General features: G+C 47.1%; 2 protein-coding genes across 3 annotated transcripts; one reads left to right on the top strand and one right to left on the bottom strand.

Annotated features, from left to right (window-relative positions):
* Positions 1-93: 93 nt before the first annotated feature.
* On the top strand, positions 94-15,866 carry GSTK1 (glutathione S-transferase kappa 1). Its single transcript, XM_078866849.1, has 8 exons — positions 94-298; positions 419-500; positions 2,557-2,685; positions 4,698-4,798; positions 6,026-6,061; positions 7,410-7,526; positions 13,680-13,773; positions 15,614-15,866. The coding sequence occupies exons 1-8, from the start codon at positions 233-235 to the stop codon at positions 15,655-15,657; spliced, it is 669 nt and encodes a 222-aa protein (XP_078722975.1). The 5' UTR covers positions 94-232; the 3' UTR covers positions 15,658-15,866.
* Positions 15,867-17,389: 1,523 nt separating this feature from the next.
* Positions 17,390-25,969, bottom strand: CSTF1 (cleavage stimulation factor subunit 1). Of its 2 annotated transcripts, none has more exons than XM_078866847.1 (6): positions 25,936-25,969; positions 23,513-23,694; positions 21,985-22,262; positions 21,455-21,652; positions 20,380-20,770; positions 17,390-19,882 (listed from the first exon to the last, which is right to left on the bottom strand). In XM_078866847.1, the coding sequence occupies exons 2-6, from the start codon at positions 23,685-23,687 to the stop codon at positions 19,623-19,625; spliced, it is 1,302 nt and encodes a 433-aa protein (XP_078722973.1). In that variant the 5' UTR covers positions 23,688-23,694; positions 25,936-25,969; the 3' UTR covers positions 17,390-19,622. The 2 variants fall into 2 exon arrangements, with proteins under 2 accessions (XP_078722973.1, XP_078722974.1); XM_078866848.1 differs by lacking the exon at positions 25,936-25,969 and adding an exon at positions 25,360-25,449.
* Between the last annotated feature and the right edge of the window lie 209 nt (positions 25,970-26,178).

Below are 26,178 nucleotides of genomic sequence, written 5' to 3'. Positions count from 1 at the left end.
TGTGAGGGGGGGGTAAGGGGGTGTGAGGGGGGGTAAGGGGGTGTGAGGGGGGGGTAAGGGGGTGTGACGGGGGGGGGTATCTGCCATTGGTGGGGGAGGAGTCGTGACCTCACGCGGCCCTGGGGAGAGGAGTTCGAGCTGAGCGCGGACACCCACACGGGCACCCACCACCATCACCACCTCCACCACCACCTCCACCACCATCACCTCCACCACCACCACCACCATCGTCATGTCCCGGCGCCTCGTGGAGATCTTCTACGACGTCGTGTCGCCATACTCGTGGCTGGGCTTCGAGGTGACCACTTATACAGACGAGGCTCGCTGCTGAGCGGTCCTCGGGCGCGATAATGTCGGAGTCTGCTCCTCTTCCCTCGTCCCGAGCTGCTGCTGCTGCTGCCTGTGTGTGTGTGTGCAGATCCTGTGCAGGTACAGGAACGTGTGGAACATCGATGTCCGTCTGCGGCCAGCTTTCCTGGGCGGCATCATGGCAGCCTCGGGTACGCAGCCTCGCAACCACCACCACCTTCACCAAAGTGTGCGATGTTCGTGCGGCTGGGGATCTCGCAGTGACATGTGGAGGAGTGCCGAGGGAAAAGGCGGAAACTCCACATTCACATGACGGGGACGAGGCCTTGAGACAGGACACCAGCTGTGTACGAATCCCCTCCGCGGCGTGCAACACGCGCACGTCGCGCGCTGTGGTCGTGCCATGCGAGAAACTGGCCAGACACAAAGATTAAACAACACAGGGGTGCAGTAAACATGTAACACAGTGGTGCACACGCGTGTACAGTACTACACGTGTGTACAGTGACAGTGGTGCATGCACGTGTACAGTAACACGCGTGTACAGTGACAGTGGCGCATGCACGTGTACAGTGACATGCGTGTACAGTGACAGTGGTGCATGCACGTGTACAGTAACACGCGTGTACAGTGACAGTGGCGCATGCACGTGTACAGTGACAGTGGCGCATGCACGTGTACAGTGACAGTGGTGCAGACGCGTGTTCAGTGACATGCGTGTACAGTGACAGTGGTGCATGCACGTGTACAGTAACACGTGTGTACAGTGACTAGTGCACACGCTTGTACAGTAACGTGTGTACAGTAATACAGTGGTGCAGACGCATGTACAGTAGCACAGTGGTGCAGACGTGTGTACAGTAACACGTGTGTACAGTAGCAGTGGTGCATGCACGTGTACAGTGACAGTGGTGTATGCACGTATACAGTAACGTGTGTACAGTAGCAGTGGTGCATGCACGTGTACAGTGACACGTGTGTACAGTAGCACAGTGGTGCATGCACGTGTACAGTGACAGGGATTTAAAGCTTTCGTGACTGCAGGGATTCATCTTCTTGCTTCTTTCGGTAAAGTCGCGTAGAAGTGAAATAATAAAATAATAAAAATAAAATAAAAATTCCCACGACGTTTCGGCCACCCACAACAGCAGCCGGCAGCCTGAGTTTCTTCACCTGAGGACGGCTGCTTGTGTTGTGGCCGAAACGTCGTGAGAATTATTATTTTATTATTTTTATTATGATTTTATTATTTCCCTTCTACGTGACTTTACCGAAAGAACCAAGAAGTAACAGGGGTGTACAGTAACAGTGGTGCAGGTACAGTAACACGCATGCACTTTCATATATGTGCGCACTTATAAGTACAGTTCATTGAAAGACAGATACCGACTTGCAGTACTAACACAAACCTTACCCATGTGTACTGTGTAACCTTGGCGAACCTTACCCAGCAGCCCTAAGCCTGATAATCAGTTTGTCCTGACCCCATGCCTCCTGCTATCTTATCCCCTACCCATAAATTCCTTACTCCGACCTTACCGCCAGCAGAAAGCTTCCCAGTAAACATGCAACGTTCATCCAACGTTGCAGTCAGCCTGGGTCTATTAAATCCGCACGGGACATTTCAGTTCAGCACTATAGCAGTACCAGATCTCGACGTAAGTGTGTCCCTGACTCCTGAACGCACGCCAAAGCCTGGGATGTCCGGGTCAAACACACAGAAGGTGGCAACCCGAACGGAGATGGGTAGTTTGGTGTTAATGCCAAGATCTAATACTCATTAAATACAAAGGTTTAATGCTCATAATGTTTCATCCGCGTCTCACCCCGTCACTGCACATTTTATTATTTTACACGTTTTCTATTAACTCACTCTGTTGTTGTCGTATCCTCAAATATTGTAACTCAATTTTAACCCACTTCCCAATGTGGTATCGACTGCAAACTTGGTATACTTATGTCATATTGGTGACAATACTATATTCTATCATAAAAAATGTATATTTTTAGACATTTTTTTAATGTTATGTTTCGGCTTGGGTTTAATTGTCCACGCTCAACTCACGTTAGCTGTAAATCACCACGCACGGCCCCTTACGTTATGGCAAGCTTCGGGGCCACTTCCTGGAGTGGTGGAGTTCTGCCATTACGAGGACGGTACATTTTTAAATATTACTTTTTTTATTACCTTGAATCAGTGATGCTTAATTTAGTGGCCATTGACACACTGCGCGTGTCCCTTTGCAGGCAATAAGCCACCGGGTTTGGTACCCAACAAGGCGCGGTACATGACCAAGGACCTGGAACGTCTCAAGGATTACTTCCAACTGCCCATTGTTTTTCCCAAGAATCCTGCTGAAGCCATGTTCGAGAAAGGTGGGGTGTGTTTGGCAGCCTTTTAACACTCATTCGTTATTTATTTTGACATGGTTTGCGAGTCAACCATCTGCATCGCTGCAGGGAAACCAGATAATTAGAGGCGGCAGTACAGCAACTGTGTTAACCTCTGGGATTATTTTCTGGGCACTGGTTATCTTCCACGTGAATAAAAAAAAACACTCTAGGAACCAAGAATGCGGGTTTCCCTCGCTTTGTGGGTTCGGTTCCTGCGATTTTCACGTAAATATGTGGAGAACGTATTTCTACCCAAAATTCTCTACTTGCAGTTTGAATTCACGCACATGCAGCTATGCAGTCAGACATGGGACGACATTGCGTGTACTGTATGCACTACTCGGCAGGCAGCTGTCTTGTGAAGTTTTTCTCTGTGGGCCCTTTTTTGTTCGGGTGGCATGGTGGTGAGATGTTAACTACCTCGCCTGGGATACAGGAGGTCGTGGGTTGGATCCTGACTGACGCCTGTATATTTGGAGTTTGCATGTTCTCCCCGTGGTCACGTGGATTTTTCTCCCTCCACATTTAGAAATGTGTTTTAGAGTATTTGACTAGTATAAGTATAAATTCCACATGATATAAACCACTTCTTTGAGCTGTCATTTGTGGCCAGGTCAGTTCTGAAAAAAGAGCTTCATAGCTCTTACCTCGTAAAATAAAAAAAACGCTGTTTCATTTTTAGTTTAGTTTTTTAAATGTATTTACTGCATGAAGTGAGGGAAACCTGTGTATCCAAATTAGATTTTGATTTAAAGCTTTCGTGACTGCAGGGATTAATATTCTTGGTTCTTTCGGTAAATTCACAAAGAAGGGAAACAATAAAATAATATTTTTTTATATTTTATTGTTTCCCTTCTACGTGACTTTACCGAAAGAACCAAGAATATCCAAATTAGGTTTTTTCAAGTGAGGCTTTCTAAGATGAATAAAACTATATGCATAATCAAGAAATGGCTCGGGGAACTCATCACACAATTTTTACAAGAACCGTAATACATCAAATCAAAGATCCCCCATATAGCCTTAAAAGACTGTAGCGGCAAGTGCTGTTAGCGATCACCTATAAAGGCCGGCACGGCACACGAGGGGGTGGGTGGCCAACACCACGCCCAGCCGCCTTTGTCTCCCTAGCGGCGATGTTTACACATCGCACCAGGTACTCATTTGAGGCTGAGTCGACCTAGGGGAGGCCCAGGACCGGTTCAGATAATCGTCACTGGTGTTTGCCGTGAGCGGGAATCGAACCCGGGTCTCCAGGTTCGTCGTGCAGCGCGCTAACCGCTACACTACCGCTCCCCCCCATCAAATGCACACCATGTCACACACTCCCCTCTCGTGTGATCCGTGTTGTCTAGGTGCTCTCGATATTATTTGAAAATGTGAATATGTATTTTGAATGTGCCCGAATTGATAACATTTGTATAATTTGTTTACGTGAAATTTGTCTTCGCATCGTTTACAAGATTCTGAGGTCAATTGGCACCCTTCAATGTAAAATGTTCCCGACACAACAAACCCAGACTTGGAAAAGGAACTTATTCACAATAACACTTGATTGATTTATGATTGAAAGCTTCAGCTCATGCTTGGGGTGCCACCACAGTGGTGAGATGTTGACTACCTCGCCTGGTATACACAAGGTCGTGGGTTCGATACAGACCCTGACAGCTGTATGTGGAGTTTGTGGTGTCGCTCTGTAGTCCCGTGGATTTTTCTCGGGTCCTCCGGTTTTTCCTTCACATTTCAAACCAATGTGTGTTTAAGAGTATTTGGCAGCTATCAGCTATCATTTGTGATGCCCAGGTCGTTTCTGAAAAAGAGCTACATAGCTTAGTGAGGGCCTTACCTGGTAAAATGAAAATAGTTAAGTTTTGTACACCGTTATGTTATTGTACCAACTTGAAGCTGTCACCCCTTTGCCCTGTGGTGGCACGACTGCTGCTTGAGCCGTGGACTTAATCCTCTCGGCACCCCCTGGCCTGTGCTGCGTGCAGGCTCGCTGGCAGCCCAGCGGTTTCTCACGGCCGTGGACATGGAGTGCCCTGCTCAACTGGAGGAGGCCTCCCGGCAGCTGTGGATGCGCATTTGGTCACGGGTAATGCAGACGCTGTGTTTGGGCTGCACTGCCATTGGGGGGAAGGGATGATGGTAGATGTTGGTCAAGGATAATGACGGAATGGCAGCCAAGTTGGGGAACGTACCCAATAGGACATCTACTAAGAAATGGATCAATTAAATCGCCTCGTGTGTAACTGCTAGATGGATTATTACCAAGTAGGAGCCAGTTGTGGGTTGTGGCTGATAATGAAGCAGACCCCTACGCCTCACATCATCCCCAATGACCGCTTTGAAAGCATGCAATGGGGGGGGGGGGGAGTATTGCGTATTCGTACAGGTGGTGCTTAGAGCAGGCAGTTTTTGCAAAAATTTGATCTTGAATCTTGGTGATTCTTTCATGATTTTAAAGTGGATTCTGTTGTATAGTCCTGTGTGAGTGCACCAGTAAGATAAACGCAGTCTGCCCATGGGATGGTCAGGATGCCCAGGGTGCAGGATTGGGTCGGGGTGTAATGCACAAGTGGTGTAAGCAGAAAGGAAAATGCTGAACCGTTCTTTACACTTTGTGATAAAGACTAACAACAGCTGCTCAGACCAGCTTGTGGCATCCCATGCGATATAATTATCTCTAGGTTGCCTTGGGCTAAATACGTGACTATTTCTACCTACGTGACTTTACCGAAAGAACCAAAGAGTATGGATTCCTGCAGTCACGAAAGCTTCAAATCAACATTGCCTTGGGCTATTTGAGTAGTGTGGCATTTACAAAACAATTCAACAGATGTTAAATATTCCCGAGCCTCTGGGGATCCACAGATTATTAAGCCGTGATGAAGTTACGTTTCCTTTTTTAAAGGTCAAAGTCCAAATTCCACAGCAAGCCGGTTATGACGACACTGCACGTGCCAATGCCTCCCATAATTTAAAATCGATATCTCTTCATAGTTGATGTTATGGGAGGCATTGGCAGAACTAGACATGATTGGTTCTGCATCACTGGTGGTAGCCCTTACACGTGAAGAGTGTCGAGATTGTACTCATGCATTCATTGATAATAGTAATTCGTTATGGGTCAAACTAACATGCATTAAATTTCGATTTAAAGCTTTCGTGACTGCAGGGATTCATCTTCTAAAGTCACGTGGAAGGGAAATAATAAAATTAAATATTTTATTTTATTATTTCCCTTCTACGTGACTTTACCGAAAGAACCAAGAAGATAACATGCATTACTTAACATTTCCATTTGTTTTGTGTTTTGTAGGATGAAGACATCACCTTACCTGAGAGTATTGCAGCTGTAAGTTGCTTTGGACCTTATCTGAAAGTGGCTTTTTGATAAACAAAATGAAAATAGTTTTTAAAGTGTGTTTTTTGCTATTGTGTACAGATTACTTGAACACTTTATTACCATCCTACTACAATACTGTATCACTCTTGGTCTATGCAAGACAAAGATCCCCCTGCATAGCCTTAACAGACTGTTGGGGCAAGTGCTGTTAGCGAGTAGCACCTATAAAGGCCGGCACGGCACATGAGGGGTTGGGTGGCCAGCATCAAGCCCGGCTGCCTTTGTCTCCCTCGTGGCGATGTTTACACACTACACCAGGTACTCATTTGAGGCTGAGTCGACCTCGGGGAGACCCAGGACCGGTTCAGATAATCGTCGCTGGTGTTGGCCATAAGCGGGAATTGAACCTGGTCTTGCCACTTTCCTAGCACAGCGCGCTAACCACTACACTACTGCTCCCCACACACACAATGTACACGCACAAAACACTCACTCCCTGCGTGAGGCTTACTCATTACATCTCAAGGGGGATCGCTTGGCTGAAAAAAATAGTCCCACTGTTCAATTTGCAAGTTCGCGTTTTAAGTCAATATGTTAAAACAGATATATATTTCATGGAAGCTGGTTCGTAAGTGCCGGTGTTTGCAAGTCAATGACCGTGCATGTACAGCATGACCGTGCATGTACAGCATGACTGTGCATGTACAGCATTACTCTGGGTCTGTACTCACACTTGGTCACACTCACCAGCAGCCTAGGCCTGAATCCACGAGATGCTTCCCTTCAAACCAACGCAAAGAGCTTTATTTCGCCCTTACCATCAATTAACTAACCTCCCCTCTTTCCCCACCATAATTACCTTTTCACCTCACAACCTCATCTCCCCCCGCACGATTGCCACCTGCACAGACATTCACAACAGTTCAGTTAATTTCTGAAAGCAAGCATGGTTCAACTCTGCCAGTACCCCAAACAATTACCTGTAAAAAAGAACATCTCCTGGAATGTACGAGATCTTAAGCTGAGCAGGTCTTTGGCCTTGAACAGTGGCTGAATGGGTGACAACCGTGCATTGGAGGGTTTCACAGATAGCTGTCGGGGCTGTGCTACTATGTGGGCAGCGCAGGAAAATGTTGTCCTGTACTTCTATGCTCCATTGATGCTCCCTGTGCATTTGCATATGCAGTGATTGCCACCTGCACGATCAGACACTTATGATTCCCGACAATTAAGTCCTTTCCACTTCCACATTTGCATTGACAGCAATGACAGTTGAGATTGTAACGAGTTTCAATTGTTACAAACGTTGTGTTACATTGTCACCTGCTCCCAGTAACGTTTCCTCCCGTTCAACCAGGCCGCCGCACGGGCTGGGCTACAGGCAGAGCTCGTCCAGAAGCTGCTCGCCATGGCGACGTCACAGCCGGTGAAGGACCGGCTGAAGAGCACAACCGAAGATCTCATGCAGCACGCGGTCAGTGCTCACGCCTCCTCCTCGTGTGCTCCCCGGGGATCCGTCCATCGTCAACACAGTCGCAATGTTTCATGGCTCTTCATACACGTTGCCCCCCCCCCCCCCCCCCCCATGGCTGCTGTAATGGCCGCTTGGAAGTTGCATCGGTCGTCTATTCAACATTTCATGAGCGGATACAGCCGGGAGATTTGCATGGCTGATGATGCTCTGCCCGCATCATCAGACAGTTGGCCTCCACCAATGACCTGGGCTCACACCTGGAACGTGGAACCTTGACGTGAATTGCACCCCACCATCGCGGGTGATGCGTGGGAACTAAGGGAAAAAATGTGTTGTCATTGTTGAATTTGGTTGCTTGGCACAACGTAGTGAGTGGATACATTTATGTGACTGATATTGGGTTGCATGGTGTTTGTGGATGTCTTGAAGTAGTTCTTTGACGTCATCTTCCAGAGATTTTCTGTGACGCAAGGTAGCAAGCATGCTTATAGCTGCAGCGTATTGCCTACACATGATGTGAATAGCACTATTGGAATATCGTTTTAGATGAGGAGCAAACATTAGTTTTAAAAGATGAGTACCCAGACAGAGTCCACGTATGAAGGCAAAACACAAAATCCATCGAGGTCAAGAAGAGCCTACTTGCTGTACTACCGCTCACCGGTTGCCTCCTGTAGTACACAATGGATTAGTCATGCACCACCGTGCTTAGTAACCGCATTCAACTTCTGATTTGTTTCTTGTATCATTGCCCCTTAAATTATCACTCACTCGGCTTGTTGTTTACCCAGGAACGCCTCGGCGAGCCTCAAGACTTTCAGGAAGGTCCCACTAAGTTTGGCACTAAGGGGCGATAACTGCTATGCATCTCCTAATTTGTTTGCGAGTCATTTTTGGACCATGACACTGGCACACGATGGCCTAATCTTTCTTTGAATGGCGTCCCGGTATCTGTAACGTCCACCGTCAAGCCTGACGGCATGCCGGATTCTAACAGTGAATTTCTGCAACAAACAGCAATCTTAACACTGACAGTAAACCCTTGTTAATTCAACACATGGGGCTCTGGCCTTGCCAAATTATCCAGTATTCCGAATTATGTAAAATGGAACTCCCCCAGTCCTTCCTGCCCCAATAAAAAAAATTGTTGTCCAAAAAAAGTAACACCATCAGTAACCAGCACTGCAGGAGCATTGACACACCTGCATGAATTCTATCCAAAACTTTGGATTTGTCTCGCGTACTAAGGGATCTATAGTTTAACACGTAGGCTTTCGCGACCAATATCATCCATAATACAGGTTTTTTTGGGTTAGATCGCGTAAATAAGGGATTTGTACTTCAGTCCTTTTCTATTACTTACTGATGTAGGTGTAGACGACATTTCTGAGAGGGTTGTGGCTTGCACAAAGTGCTTAAACAAGGTAAAGTCCAAAGCAACAGGTCTGCACGAACACTCACCACGCTCACCACGCTCGCCACGCTCCCCACGCTCACCACGCGCACCGCCACTAGTCCGAGTCATTGTTTTGGTCGTGGCGTGGTCCTACGTGTGTGCCCAAATTGCACCATTCGGTACGGCATTTCGGCTCGTGGCGAATTGCTAATACTGTACATGTACTGAAAGTGCAGCCGTGCCGAATTATCCCCAATTACGAATGATAAAATGCCGAAATAACGAGGTTTTACTGTAGTAGGCTTTTGCGACCAATACCCATAAGGGTTTTTTTTGGGGTAAATCGCTTAAATATAAATGTGTCGTTAAACCCGCCACTACCCGACACAGCCAATTAGTAAGGTTTGTCTTACCGGTGTGTTAGAGAGTAAACCCACAGTGTAAATATTTTGGAATTACTCTCACCGGTGTGCTGAACTAGAAACGTTTTGTTTATATGACAAACCTTAATCCTCGGCTGTGTCGGGTGGTGGCGGGTTTAATGCCACATTTATATTTACGCGATCTTACCCAAACCACCTCTTATAGATAACAAGCAGAAAATTCGCTACCACTGGACCGTGTCTGATACTAAGGGGCCGTCCATATATGACGTCACGCACCGAGGAGGGGGAGGAGGAGGAGGAGGAGTGGGAGGAGGGGGGGGTCAGACATTTGTGACGATGTGTGACGAGGGGGGAGGGGGGGTTTGAGAAATGTGACATCACATAAAAACGCGCAACTTTAAATCAATGTTAATTAAATATAATTGTTATAACAACACTAATTTTGATTCATTTTCATTAACTATTTCATTATTAAAATTTACTAAGGTCACCTTTTATTTATTCCATGAAGGAGCATTTTGCTTCTCCATGGGAGAATGGAGAAGCATACATTTTGTAAATTTTTTGAATGATTGTTATTAAACATTTTGATTCTAATGATTCTACCAGGGCTTTTCATTCTGTGGAATGAATATATGATTGTTATAATAGTACTCTCCATTTTGCTTAGTTCTACTACAAAGTTTCAAGTATTTTTTATAGTTATAATTACTTTGAATATTTTAGAATTTCACTATAATATTCTGAACATCTGCAGTTTTAGTTAGACGTTGAATATTTTCAAGTGAATTTAATGCTAAATTTCAGCTTTCCCAACGCCTCCTTTTTTTAATAAATGTTTTCTCCTACAACATCAGAGTGCAGTGCCACATTAAATACGCACTACAATGACAATAGTTTAAAGCGAATTGAAGCATGTTTTATTTTCAAAATGGAAATATGGATGGGGGGGGGGCAGAGCTTTGTGACGTCATATTTGAGGGGGGTGGTCTGACTTTTTATGACGCCGTGTGACGAGGGCGGGAGGTGGGGGTCAAAAATCGGCCAAAATCGCGTGACATCATTTATGGACAGCCCCTAAACTACTAAACGATTTTTATTTTACCAGGTAAGGCCCACTGAGCACTGAATATCTCTTCTTGAGAAGCGACCGGGCCACAAATAATTCGCCAACGAAGTGGCTTATCGCGTGGAAATGTGTCGCAGCCAAATGGCCGCTCCCTTGACTCTCTTAACGTGAAAGGGTGTGACATGTGGCGAGCATCTAGGCGGCGTGGACCGGCTATAGGCAGGGCGCATCCCGGCCTCTTGGCGTACCAGTCGGCGGAGCGGCCAGCACCATCCTGTCTCTTCTGCATCTCCTGGCGCATGTTGTTTTTGTGAACCCGTGTGTACGCAGGGCAGCACGTGTACGCACGACTGTTCACGTGGGCATCGCGCAGATAAACACAACATTTCCACATCGTCAGAATATTCCACTGTCATAAATGTACCCTCGGCCTGAACACCCCCAGCACGACAAACCTCACAAGAAATCAAATAATTAATAGAATACACGACGTTTCGATTGCAACACAAGCAACCGTCATCAGGTGTGAATGAATGCAAGCTTGGAGACACATATAGAGAGAGAGACAAACACAGACACGGAGAGAGAGAGACACACATAGAGAGAGACACAGAGAGAGAGACATCCACAGAGACAGACACACAGAGAGACAGACACACAGAGAGAGACAGACACACAGAGAGAGAGACAGACACACAGAGCAGAGACAGACACACAGAGCAGAGACAGACACACAGAGCAGAGACAGACACACAGAGCAGAGACAGACACACAGAGCAGAGACAGACACACAGAGCAGAGACAGACACACAGAGCAGAGACAGACACAGACACACAGAGAGAGAGACACACAGAGAGAGACACATGGGGGAGAGACACAGAGAGACACATAGAGAGACACATGGGGGAGAGACACAGATAGAGACACACACAGATAGAGACACACACAGAGAGAGAGACACACAGAGAGAGACACACACATATAGAGAGAGACACGCACATAGAGAGAGACACGCACGCAGATAGAGACACACACAGACACACAGAGAAACAACGCCTCTGTGACTAGGCATTATATATAGAGAGAGAGAGGGGGGGGGTGTGCAGAGAAATGGGCATGTGAATGAGAGCAGAGGGGGGAGAGAAATTGGAAGTTGACAAATCTAGTAAAATTTAGAGAGCGGCAGGGGGAGAGAAGTTGGAAGTTTGAGAAAACAAACCTAGTAACCTTAGAAATTTAATGCAACGCAACATATAGAGTCGGCTAACACAACAGTTAACACTTTACCTGGTTGATTACGCTCTTCCAAAGATTGCTAATTAGAAGTTTAAGTGTGAGTTGTGTGGAAATCCTCCCCGTAGAGGTGGTTCACACTTGATTTGAAGCTTTTGAGACTGTTGGAATGACTCTGGTTCTTTCGGTAAAGTCTCGTGGAAATAAAATAAATAATAGAATACGACGTTTCGATTGCAACACAAACAGCCGTCATCAGCTGTGAATGAATGCACGCTCGGAGCTGTGTTGCATCGCCTTACATTTCTAAGTTTGTTTTCTCAAACTTCCAACTTCTCTCCCCCCTGCCACTCTCTAAATTTTACTAGATTTGTCAACTTCCAATTTCTCTCCCCCCGCCGCTCTCATTCACATGCTCATTTCTCTGCCCCACCCCCCCCCCTCTCTATATATATAATATGCCTCTTCACAGAGGCGTTGTTTCTCTGTGTGTCTCTCTCTGTGTGTGTGTCTCTGCGTGTGTGTCTCTCTATATGGGGAGCGGTAGTGTAGCGGTTGGCGCGCTGCACTACGAACCTGGCGACCCGGGTTCGATTCCCGCTCACGGCAAACACCAGTGACGATTATCTGAACCGGTCCTGGGCCTCCCCTAGGTCGACTCGGCCTCAAATGAGTACCTGGTGCAGTGTGTAGTAAACATCGCCGCTAGGGAGACAAAGACGGCCGGGCGTGGTGTTGGCCACCCACCCCCTCGTGTGCCGTGCCGGCCTTTATAGGTGCTCGCTAACAGTACTTGCCCCTACAGTCTGTTAAGGCTATACGGGGGATCTTTGATCTTTATCTTTGTGTCTCTCTGTGTCTCTCCCCCATGTCTCTCCTCCATGTGTGTCTCTCTCTCTGTGTCTCTCTGTGTATGTTTCTCTCCGTGTCTGTGTTTGTCTCTCTATGTCTCTCTCTCTCTGTGTTTGTCTCTGTGTCTCTCTCTGTATGTGTCTCTCTCTGAGCTCGCATTAATTCACACCTGATGACGGTTGCTTGTGTTGCAATCGAAACGTCATGTATTCTATTATTCATTTTCTTTTCTTTCTACGAGACTTGACCGAAAGAACCAAAGAGTAATTTCTGCAGTCACGAAAGCTTCAAATCAAGTTTAAACCTCACAAGGTTATGTAATTTTCCAGCGTATTCCGATACTCGTTAAGGTCTAGCTTGCGCTCATCTGCATTGTTGATGTTGATCCGGTGGGAGAAATCACAAGCCATCTCTGGATAGCCTGTGGAAGATGTTCCCAGGCAGTTAGAAGCAGCCACCTTTCAGCAACAAGCAGAGCGCCTGGTGACCAACATAAAGAACCATTGGCACACTTAATGTTGATTGACCGTTTCATTTTTAAACTGAAGCAGCAACTATTTTAAGTGACGGAATAATTTATTGAAGGTGTTCTATTTCAACCGGTCACTCGTTCACCAATGAGTTGGTTGGTGCATCTGGATTGGTGTGGGTTAATCGGGCATATTACACGTGCAGAGAAACCGATGGGAATGTAGCATCACACGTTCAGGTCTCCGGTGTGATGTGCAAGTTGGGGTGCAACTGATACATTAACCCCCCCCCTCCCCTCTGGTCTTTGCACCTGATTGGCTCAAAAGTGGCATCATATTTGACCCTCTAAGAGTCTAAGACCTGAAACAAGACGATTTCTCCACGACTATGACTGTTGCCTGATGCGGCTGGTTGTAATTACTGGCGAAACGTAACGGTACTTGAATTGTAAATGTGGTGCTGGGTGCACTCTTCAACACACCGGTGTGCTGAGCTAGTAACGAATTGCTGTGTTTTCTTTGCATGTCGGGTGGTGGCGGGTTTAACGACACGTTTATATTTCCGCGGTCTACCCGAAAAAAACCTCTGTTGTGGTGTACACCTGTATGTATGTCTGCACGTACACATGCATAACTTTGTGCCCACGTGAAACGGGCAGAGTGCAAGCGCTTATTAAGGTGCCAGTGTCCTCCTGTTTGCAGAAGCACTCGCCAATGTTAATGTCTGAGCACGTGTGTGGCTGCAGGCATTTGGGATGCCCGCCATCGTGGCGCACGTGGACGGGAAGCAGCACCTCTACTTCGGCTCTGACCGCTTTGAGCTGCTCGCGCACCTGCTGGGTGGGTGGCAGGCACCGCACCTCCCCACGCCACACGGGATGCCTAGCGGCGACGATGTTTGATTTTTTTTTGGCGCGTCATTCACGCAAATTGCTGTGGATTGGGCACAATTTGTAACACGCGGTTTCCGCACACCGGAGGCACAATGGGAAACTACAGTCGGATCGGCAACCTCAAATGGAGCCGATAATTTCCCAAGCTCTGTTGGTCTGATATTGAGATGTTTGGCCAAATTATGTGGGAGGATACCGGAGCAACTGCAGAAAACCCACACAGGTGAAGGGGGGGTAACAACTCATTCGCCAGATGGAAATTAATCCACTTGCTGTCCTGCCATACCCTGGCAAGCCAGGAGATGGCGACACGACGCCTTTTGGAAGCTTCACGAATGTGTGCGGTCCACCAACCTCGGCCTCCGCAGCCACCCACCCGTGTTCCAGTATGTGCCATTAAATCCTCCCAACTTGAAGGTGACATCACAAAACAGGCTATGTGCATTACCTTGCAGTGAAGACATCCGCTGTGTAATGTGGCACATCCAACGTGAGATGAATTCAGCTTTGTGTGCAGAGTATATTCAGTTGCTGCTATTGTACCCATCCGTTGCACAGTAGCAAGACATGGCCTTTTCTTGTTGTGTACATTCCATAAATGGGGTAGCAGTGGACTGCGCACTGAACCCAGAACCTGAGTTTGATTATAACAGCCTACCTCAGCATTTTCTTGCTGTGGGTGTTCAACCTGATGATGATCGCTTGTGTTGCAATCGAAACGTCGTGATTTGTTTTATTTTATTTCTACCCACGTGACTTTACCGAAAGAACCCAAGAGTATAGCCATGGCTAAGTTTCAAGCAATACCTTAATCGGTTCTTAGCTGCCCAACCTTCAACCCACACTGACCAGCAAGGTAAAGTACGATCAATCTCCTAGACATCTGTGAAAATGTTACTCATAGCTCATCAGATTCCTCCAGTATGAAGATGCTGATTCCATCATCCCCCACAACAACCATAATCTAACTCTAGATTTGAAGCTTTCGTGACTGCAAGGATTCATACTCTTAGGTTCTTTCGGTAAAGTCACGTAGGTATAATAATAATAAAATAATACATGAAAATAACTAAATTAAATCACGTTTCGGAAGCAACACAAGCATCCGTCATCAGGTGTAACTGCTCCAGTAAAATGACACACAATTACACACGCTACAGTAATTTTACTGGAGCAGTTACACCTGATGACGGAGGCTTGTGTTGCTTCCGAAACGTCGTGATTTAATTTAGTTATTTTCATTCATTATTATTTTATTATTTTTACCTACGTGACTTTACCGAAAGAACCTAAGAGTATGAACCATAATCTAGCAGTGGATAACAAAGAGCTTTACATTTTTTTCATTGTGTGACCACAAATCTACAAACCATTTCCATCGGCACCATCTATTCTATGTGCAATTTTGCCCATGCTTTCTGGAATCCTCCCTTGTACCTCCCCATGCCGACTTGCTCCGTAAACTCCAGTCGCCACCGCCGGCGGCTCCGCTCCATCTCCTGTAGAACGCTCAATGGCAACTCGCCCACCAGCACATTCACCTGTGCTGCCCCAATGGAAGACTCCCTCAGCCATTGACTGTGCCACCTTGCATGCTTCGTTTAATCTACCCTGAGGGTCACCAGGACTTCTCGTTGCTTCAGTTATTATAATTTTCTACACGTGCATAAACCCAATATCAACTTGCTCCTTTTGTTGTGCAGTGTGTTGATACAAGAGCATATAACGACTATATAAAATTACAAAATAAACAATCCAAGTGACTGTATTCCTCTCTTTCCATTCAGGAGAAAAATGGTATGGACCACTTCCCTCCCAAGCCAAGTTGTGAAGTCCGATCTAATCTTTTGACAGCAGCCTAAGGTTACGTATCAGGCCTGTCATCTCACACGTGAACCACTAAGCTAAATGAACACGATTGCCCATGAAAGCAATGTAATTACTGTTTGAGATTTCCTGCTACTGTTTTAATGCAGATTTTCAGATGCCTTTAATATTTTACATTATGTGAATGAATGATGTGATGTTTGTCTAATAAAGCGTGGATGAGTATCATTAGCAGCATTGTCGTCTGGGTTTTTTTTCAGTGGGTCAGTCAAGTAAGTTTCACCATCTTCTACCCAATGGTTCCCAAAGCCATCTGGACTCACGGACACACTCAACCCTTGATATTTCCGTTGACCATGCAGTGTAAAGTTGTGAAACAAAAAAGCAATGGTTGTCTGCAAGAGTTCTGCGGATACCTTCACTTGGCCTGGCAGACCACCAGTGGGCCGCAGGTCACCAGTTGGGGCACCCCTGAACCTCCCCATGCCTCTGCCCCATGAGATAGAGCAGCACCGAGCACAGCTTCACAGTGGCAGCACAGTATTCCCTCGTTATGCTGGTAGGAACCTCCTGGTTTACACCAGCCCACAGGGGATTATTCTGTCCGTCCGTCGTGCAGGGAGGGGCTGGGAGGGGAGGGGCTGGGAGGGGAGGGTGGGGCTGGTTGGGGAGGGGCTGGTCACCCCGTGGTGCCCTTATACAACTCAACGTTTAACCTACTCACGCCGGCTTGTGCCCGCCCTCAGTCGGCCATATTTGCGGAATACACCACACCGCCGTTGACCCTGAAACATTGACCGAGCAACCCAACGTTCCTACCAGCTCCCTCCGCAGGAATGTGTTTCACAAGCTTGCTGTTCGCGCATCGCGTCTGGAACTCTTCGTGATGAGAGAGAAAGTGACGAGAGATAAAGTGACGAAAGGGATGAAAGAAAATGTTGAGATGGAGAACCTCTCGAAGGATCTGTAGTCGTTGCACGTACGAGATAGAACTAGAAGCATCTGTGTAGACGTTGCCTCCATGCTCATTTATTCTAACAAATGTAATATTTTTTGTTATAATTTTTATGTATTTAATAGCTTATGTGTTTAAGATAATTTCTGTAGGCTTATCATCACCAAATTTGCTATTCATGAGCATCTCTGAAACGTATCCCTTGCGAATCACAAGGGGATATTGTACCTCCACAGCACTAGCCAACAAAGACCACCTCATGCACACGTGAAAACAAAACTGTTTCTGTGGAAGGTTCATGCTCTCTCTCTTCTATGGACATTTTCACGTGCAAACGATTGCTCGTGCACAGGTACAATTACCTTTAATGAACGGTTGCAGGCAGGGATTAATTTCTCACCAAATATTTTCCTGTTTGCCGGTGGACTGGAGTCGGCACGTGAATAACTCGTCGTCAAAGTAGTGTCCTGTATTTGGTGTGCTGGTTATGGAATCTCTTCAGGGTCAGCAACCCAGACTGGCTGACATTAAGCCGTACTTACTGGTGAACAATTTTGTACACACGTTTAAAAATCGTGGGTAGGTTGCTTGTCTAATGCAGACTCGTTAGATGCTGCCATTTGTAGAAATGGAGAGAGACGTGAATGACGCAGACACGAAACAACAGGTTGTGCGCACAATCACTCGCGCTGGAGAGACGTGCACATCCAAACGGACACTCGTGCCAATGACCTCTTACAAATGCCGACAAACTTTTACACAAATGGGCATGGACTGTTGGTCAGATGCACAGACAGTAAAACTCATTCTTTTATTTTTACACGACAGTTCTTTGAGTTTGGTCAATACATACAATATGTGAATGTAAAAAAATATACAATACCCATCGATGAATTGTGCTGAATGCGATACTTTCTTGGAACAAAAAAAATCAATTGTTCTTGCCCAAGGAATAGGGACAAATATACCGCATTCGCACGAGTTTCAGAACATGTTCAAGTACTAACCTGCCACAGGACATCTGTTACTGGTAGGAATCACCTCCTGGTTACACCAGCCCACAGGGGATTATTCTGTCCGTTCGTCGTGCATCCAAAAATGGGAGGGGTGGGGCTGGGTGGAGAGGGGAGGGTGGGGAGGGGCTGGGTGGGGAGGGGAGGGTGGAGAGGGACTGGGTGGGGAGGGTGGGGCTGGGTGGAGAGGGGTGGGAGGGGTGGGGCTGGGTGGGGAGGGGCTGGTCACCCCGTGGTGCCCTTATACAACTCAATGTTTAACCTACTCACGCCGGCTTGTGCTCGCCCTCACAGTCGGGCATATTTGCGGAATACACCACGCCGCCGTTGACCCTGGCCATAGACCGAGCAACCCAACGTTCCTACCAGCTCCCTCCACAGGAATGTGTTAAACTCCACGTGACGGCCTGGTATTTCCAGGCTACCAACACACTGCTCACTGTTTAGACATCCGTGTGTGGGCGCTAAGAAACCCGGCATCCTTGGCCCCACTGTAGAGTTTGTGTTGAACCCAAGGCTATGTTTTGATGAGGCCAATATTACCCGTTCCTTGCTCTAAAGCCCAGTGCACATAAAATATGCATTGGTGAAGTCTTGGGTCAAGTGTCATTTCTAATTCATCCCAGGCATCACAGTAATTGTTCTTTTGTATAAAATTAGTTATGGAGTTAGCAATGTTGTGTTTGTAAGCGTTAAGCCACAGATTTCTGTGACAATGCATTTCCTGCCTTGTCTTGTAAAAATCACTTGTTAAGCAAGCCACCTGAAATGTTCCGGTAACGTGATTTAATTATTTATAAGCCACAAATCAACACAAGCAACAATGTTACCAACGTCATCAGCGAGGAGTGTGCTTTTACACCAAACACTTCTGAAGTTGGCTCAACAAATGTGGTTGCACCATTATGCTGAGCCCAGATTACAACTGTCCTAATGGTAGGAAGCCTCATTCATCTCAGTCAATACAGATGATTCTGAGTAGATGAGCACAGAGCTTCCATCTGAAATCATCGCATGTCAGACTTGAGTATTATTTGAAAATCAGCCGATAGAATTATAAGAGGATGCAGCTGAGACCACTGAGAATTTTATGAAATGGTCAGCAATAACTGAACAAAACCAATCTGCATTTAATTTTGCTGTTCAATCAATTTAGTCTGGCTTAGACACAAGAGCTAAAATGTGTAATGATATAGAACACATAACATACAACCACTCTGTATACAGCATAACACCTTGCCGTTCTATTCAAGGAACATAAACCATCATCACGCGAACTCCGGTCATCCTCGCAGCGGCTTTTGGCTAGCCATCGAATAAACACGGTCCCTGTATCGCGCGCTTTCAGATGCGCTTCTGCGGCCGTCAGAAACGATCTTCCTTCCGATATTAGGAAGCCACTGGAGCTATGCACGTTTAAATCATCTCGATTGAAAACTACTTTTTTTAGAACTGCTTTTTTGTGTTTAAATTGTCCTTCCCCTGCACCTCCGATTCACACGGTTGGCTACGTACGATACGAAAGAAGTTCAACATACATACATACATGAAAGTTCTGTGCAACAGCTTTCATCTTACACAGGCAGCTTCAAAGGTTTCTTGCTTGACTATAAGAGTGGAAGAAAAAAAAGTTCAAATGATGCCTTGCTCAAGAGCATTAAGTTGGTCATCATATCCTGTTTACAGCCATGAGCCAGTGATAGAAATGCCACATTCCCATGGTAGGAGGGAGTGAGCATATCCACACTATTTTGATTGACCTAAGAGGCATGATGGGCTGAGTCAACCCCCAACCAGGGTTTGAAATGAAAACCTTCACATTGAAATCTGCTCACTCTGCTGCTGATCCACCTGGCCAGGTCGGTGGAAGATAATAATAAAATCGAAATAACATCTTTAAAAAAGAACAACGCTATTAAAGCGATGCCGAGCCAATGGCGGTCAATGTCTGCTTGTTAACGTGTAAGGCAAGCGGCATGCGCCATCCGCTCGTTCACTCGCTCACTCGGTAGCAGCGCGGCGGTACCAGAAGCGAGCGCGGTAATCGTCGCTGCAGGTCATGAAGCCGGCACTGGTGGGCGAGTGGACGAGGCAGCGGACGGCATTGTTGTGGCCCAGCGAGAGGAGGTTCTTGCGCTCCGTGGTGCGGGAATCCCAGCAGCAGAGGCTGACTGTCCACTCGTCGGGGAAGAGCACGTAATCCTCGGTGTGGTTGAACACGGCCTGTGTGCGGTGAGTCTGCTTCCCGCTGAGGCCAGCGCCTTGCGGATGAGGTGCGTCAGGGGTCGGGGTTGTCAGGAGAAAGGTATTTATATATTCAAAATTATTGTATAAAGCCAATACAACTTTACATACACATTACCATGCCAACATGTAAGCGGGTGATGTGAGGCTACGGTATACATTTTTTTCAAGTTAAACACAGATTCTAGATTTGAAGCTTTCGTGACTGCAAGGATTCATACTCTTTGGTTTTTTCGGTAAAGTCACGTAGGTAAAAAATCTAATAAAATAAATGAAATTTAGTTTATTAGATTATTGATTTTATTTGATTTTTTACCTACGTGACTTTACCGAAAAAACCAAAGAGTATAAAAACAGATTGTTTTTGTCTTGCATTTCATGTCGCACAAGTATGAAAAAGCTAAATTGTTTCGTGGCTTGTGCAAGTGCAAAAAAATGCTTTTATAAATAAAATGACAATGAGCAATCGAGCATCAAGAGCATCATATCCACGTGTGCGCACCGACACACGTACCAGTGTAGGTGAGCAGTGCGCGCCCTGCCGACAGCTCCCAGAGGCGCACCATCGAGTCCTTGCCACTTGAGAGCACGTACTTGGCATTGCGCGAGAAGACCACGGAGCAGACGGGCGCCCCGCCGTGCGCGCGGTCGTACGTGGCCACGCAGCGGCTTGACACGCCGTCCCACAGCTTGATGGTGCCGTCGCGGCTGCAGGACACGTACGAGTTGGCCGTCGGGTTGTAGGCGACGCCCGTGACGGCGTCCGTGTGCTGGTCCGCGGGGTTGGGCGACACGTAGCACTCGCACGTCGTCACGTCGTACATCCGCAGCGTCGGGTGCCGTGTGCCCACCAGGAGGAAGTCACCCGCTGGGTGGAAGGCCAGGCAACGAAGCACCTCCGCCTCCTGCGGGGCGGCAAACATCAGCAAGGAGGAGGCCATCACGTGACCTTCGGTCATCCGAGCAGCAGCGGCAGCTTTTGGCTGGTCATCGACCAAAGACGGTCACCGCATCGGACGCTTTCAGATGCGCTTCTGCGGCCGTCTGGAATGCTCTTCCTTCCGGTAATAGGAAGCCACTGGAGCTATGCACTTTTAAATCATCTAGATTGATTAACTCATTTCTTTAGAACTGCTTTTTGTGTCAAGTTTGTTGTCCTTCCCCCACACCTCCGATTCGCACGGCTGGCTACGTACGGTGCGAAAGAAGTTCAAGATACATACACGGACTCACAGAGACCCACAGACTCGCACAGAGACCCATAGACTTACACAGAGACCCATAGACTCGCACAGAGACCCATAGACTTATACAGAGACCCATAGACTCTCACAAAAACTCATAGACTTACAGAGACCCATAGACTTACATAGAGACCCACCGAGATACAGAGGCAAAGTTCAACGACTGCTTGTGAAGTCACCACGCATGGGAATTAACGGCAAGCGGGGTGCTACACAACGTGAGACAGTGAGCTACGATGTATAGCGCATTTCCATCTGTTGTGTCGGTCAGCATTGTCCCATGTGCCGATGACCCCACCCGGTTGGGCGTTGTACAGAGATGCAGTGGGGTGCAGTGCCGCTTGCCTGCAGCGACTTGTACGCCCGTTTGACGGACGGCTTGGAGAAGTCGAAGAGCTTGAGCGAGTAATCGCGTGAGCCAGAGGCCAGGATCTGCTCGGTGGGGTGGAAGGCGAGGCAGGTCACCTCATCCGTGTGGTCGTAAAGCGTGCGGATCACCGGGTGGTTCTCCATGTTCTGCTGGGCTGTCTCGTTCATCATCACCTACGTCCGCACCACACCAACACCGTCAACGCCGTTCACAATGAGAATGTTTATTCAGACTGGAGAAATCTTATGAGCTATGAAGCTCTTTGTTCACATATGTCCAGGATGGGTGGGTCAGCAAGAGCATGGGCGCATGGGCGGGTCAACAAATTACAAACACAGGCACAGCTATCGCCATTATCGGTACCACCATTCATACCAACCGCACCACTCGTTGACCAAACATCAACACTAATAACCCTATGACCAAATAATAAAGACTGCACCGTGTCTTGTTACGTGTCTGAAGCTACGCTTGTGTTTAACACACACACAACCGCAATCCCGACCTCGATGGGCGTCGCACTCTTGGCCAGCATTCGCTCGGTGTCGAGGATCTTGATGGAAGCGTCGGCCGAGCCCGTGGCGATGAGCTGCCCATCGCGGCTGTAGGTGGCGGAGCGGCAGGGCCCCTTGTGCGACGTCACGTAGCACGTCTCGTACTCGCACGCCTCCGGCGAGCACGTCTGCACATCCGCGTCGAACTCCAGGTCCACCCCCGTCCCCGGCGCCACCATGTCCGAACGCCCCACCGGCCGGCTCGGGTTGGTGTCCTCTTGCTCCTTCCCTGCACCAGTCAATTATAATAAATGAGCACGAGTGCCTGAGGTCAACTTGGGAGAGACATTCACCAGGACAGGTCCTTTGAGGGCTTGCAAGGATGAACAGTTGTTCTACACCCAGTGCGGAAGAAATACCACGAGTGGATCTGCATCCTTTATTTGAGATAGAAATGTATTTTTAAATTTTGACTCAAAGCTTTCGTGACTGCAGGAATTCATATTCTTTGGGTCTTTCGGTAAAGTCACGTAGATGGGTTCAAAGAAAATAACAAAAAACTACGACGTTTCGATCGCAACACAAGCAGTCGTTATCAGGAAACGACCGCTTGTGTTGCGATAAATACGTCTTTGAACCTATCTACGTGACTTTACCGAAAGACCCAACGAATATTTCTAAATTATTCCCTTTTAATCTCAACTTTAGATGTTGCATATCATTACATAATTTACATCTTTAAAAAATGATCCTCAAGCTGTCCAAATTTAAAGCACAAAATATTTGATATTTATCTTTGGTCGAAATATTTTTCTACATAACTGACCGAGCCTATTTTGAAAGACTAGATGCACAAATTCGATTAAATGTTGCCATTTCACAACCGTGATTCTATTCATTAATCGATTATAATGTCTCATTTGTGCAGTTTGGCTCAATTATCTTTCAGAAAAACAGCATGTAATTTTCATATCATATACATAAATATCAACAAATCTCAATTACGCAATTTAATACACGAGCGATATTCATCCATGAACTGACGCATCGTTACACCGTTAGTAAGCATCCTTGTGAATGTACTAACATTGCAATGAACATAATACTTGTACGTGTGTCTTCTCTACCTTTTGACAAGCCGGAATCTACTCCTCCCAGGCTACAAAAAACAAAGACAAAGATCCCCCATATAGCCTTAACACTGTTGGGACAAGAGCTGTTAGCGAGTACCTATTAAGGCCGGCACAGCACACGAGGGTTGGTGGCCAGCACCAGGCTGGACCGCCTTTGTCTCCCCAGTGGCGATGTTTACACACTGCACCAGGTACTCATTTGAGGCTCAGTCGACCTAGGGGTGGCCCAGAACGGGTTCAGATAATCGTCACTGGTATTGGACATGAGCGGGAATCGAACTCGGGTCGCCGGGTTTGTAGCGCAGCACGCGAACCGCTACTCCACCGCTCCCCACGCACACATCTGCAGGCATCTCTGCAAGAGGAGTACAGCAGGGCCGTGCGAGCCTCCCAGCGTTGAGCCTACCGATCCGGGCGAGGTGGAGCAGCCTCTCGGAGGGCGGCACGGCGGGGCCCAGGTTCACGGCGCCGATGAGGGTGGCGGCGATGGCGGCGTGGCCGTCGTACAGCAGCTGGCTGATGATGAGGCGGTAGAGCTCCTCGCGGTCCCGCACCGTCGCCTTGTAGCCTCGCGTCGACATCGTGGCTCTGGCACGCACACGCAGTCAAGACCGCAAACGCCGTGAGACCACAGCCACGTGGAGTTGTGACGGGGACCGCAAGGTCCGTTCGATGCTCGACGAGTTGCATTGGCTTCCGGTTTGCCGAACTAATACATTATCATAAGGGGTCGCGCTCATTACACGCAAAGTGGTTGCACAAATGAACCACAATACGTCACTGATCTCGTCAAGGAGCATAAACCATCACGCGAATTCAGGCCATCCTCGCAGCAGCCTTTGGATGGCCATCGAACAAAGACGCATCAGGCGCTTTCAGATGTGTTTCTGCGGCCGTCTGGAACGCTCTTCCTTCCGATATTGGGAAGCCACTGGAGTTTTTAAATCTAGATTGAAAACTAATTTCTTTAGACCTGATTTTTGTTTAGTTTGTCCTTCCAGTGCGCTGCCTATCCTTGCCTACAGAACCCACTGAGCGACCTGCCATCCTTCATGGACTTCCGCCGACACATCTCACGTCTGCAAACGCAAGTTCGATCTCATCGCACACTTGGGCGCGCGCTCACTCTCTCCGTCTCTCTGTCTTGTCTGTCTCTTGGTGTCAGCGCCGTATTATCCAATAGGCCAGGGTAATCACTGTGCCAAGGGCCTCCGAAAACACATTTTGACCATGTTCTTTTTTGGTTTAACACGTAGGCTTTTACCGACACATGTATACAGGTAGTCTCCGAGTTACGATGGTCCGACTAGCGATATTTCGAACCTAACATCGTTCAAGTATGCAGACGACGGACAGAATCTTGGTGAGTACAGTCCAATATGATTCGTTACGATACGTTCAGTGCATGTTAAACGTTTTTATAGCAGATAGGATTGTTTCCTGAAAAAACTTTCTATGAAATTGCAGTTCATATAGGTAGGCTAAGAATTTACCTTGTTTTTTTACTTTACATTTTACTGTGCAATACAGTTTTGTAATGAATAAATACATACAGTATATAGTTTATACAGTACGGTACTGTAAATTGCTCTGTTTTGCTAAATTATCACCATTCTTTAAGACTCCTGGGTAGGCTAGGCCATCTTCGACTTACGATATTTTCAACTTACGATGGGGTCGTCGTAACGCATCTCCATCGTAAGTAGAGGACTACCTGTATTTACGCGTTCGAACCCAAAAACCTCTATTACGGATGTTTTGTTGTTGTTTTGTATGATTTAAAAAAAATGCAATCTAGATATCTTCTTGAATAAATATTTATATAGCAAGGATAGGCACAGTGTCTGTACAAAGAGGCAGTCATTTCAAACGGATTAATTTCAAAAGGCAAGAAATTATCACTGGAGATGAACTTTTCTAGATTTTTTTTCATTGCAAAATTAGCAGCAACATCTTCAAAAGGTGTTTTTCGCACAATCTCATTCTCAACAGAGAGTAGCAATGCAAGGGAAGACCAGGCAGCGGTGTTGTCCTATGGTTGTTTTAATCATCTTTAGCTGGGCAGTACCAACTGAAGCGAGTTATCACTGAAAGCCGACAAAACTTCTAGATTTGAAGTTTTCGTGACTGCAAGGATTCATACTCTTTGGTTTTTTTTAAACCGAAAACACCAAATAGTATGAAGCCTACAAAACAAATGCCTAGGGCCTTACAAGAAATCCGGCCCTGCTTGGTGTGATTGCAATCACGCACCTCTGTAATGCGACTTTTCTCACTTTAATACGGACAGGGGGTCATCTGCATTGAATACACGTGCTCTTTCGGCACACGCTTGTAATTACACTGTGAAAAACAAGACACGTGTATGAGTAAAACAAATAAACTGCAGCTTTACGAAAGAAAAGCTAACGTAGATTTTCTTCAAGATGTAACCATGCTGGGTCCGTGCCCTCTGCTGATCGGGTAACCCACAGCGACCTACAACACCCACGCGGCTTATCCCATAGAAATCCTAAATATATCCTAAATACAATCCCAGGTTCGATGCCTTCGTAGCCCCGGGAGCTGAGGGGGGGAGCTGAGGGGGGTAGAGGCCGCACCGACGGCGCGAGGCCTTCTAGGAAACACGTGGCCTAGCTCCGGCTGCACAGCGCCGCCGCCGCTGCCGCTCAATGAAAGTCGCCACTCGCCGCACCGCACGACACCCGCACGCAGCCACAGAGGAGAAGGAACAAGAACAACAACAACAGCAAGACAACAACAAACAACAAGAAGCAACACACCGCGCACACGTCTGGGACACTTTCGCGGGATCGGGGCTCAACTCACAATGCTGCTGGAGGGGAAGGCCGCCGGGTGGGGGTGGGGGGCGGGGTGCGCGCGTGACGTCCCCTCATGAATATTCACACCGTCATTAATATTTACGCCTCATGAATATTCACAAGCTCATTAACAGTTATCACTCATTACTATTTAAGACACATGAATATTCATATGTTCACATTCTCCGCCTGATGAAGACCGCTTGTGTTGCGATCGAAACGTCGTGGGTTTTTTGCTTTTATTTTTATT

This window comes from Lampetra fluviatilis, chromosome 23 (assembly GCF_964198595.1).
Source record: "Lampetra fluviatilis chromosome 23, kcLamFluv1.1, whole genome shotgun sequence".
Lineage (NCBI taxonomy): Eukaryota > Metazoa > Chordata > Hyperoartia > Petromyzontiformes > Petromyzontidae > Lampetra > Lampetra fluviatilis.
Note: the sequence above shows the minus strand (reverse complement) of the source record. Positions and strands in the feature narration are given on the sequence as shown.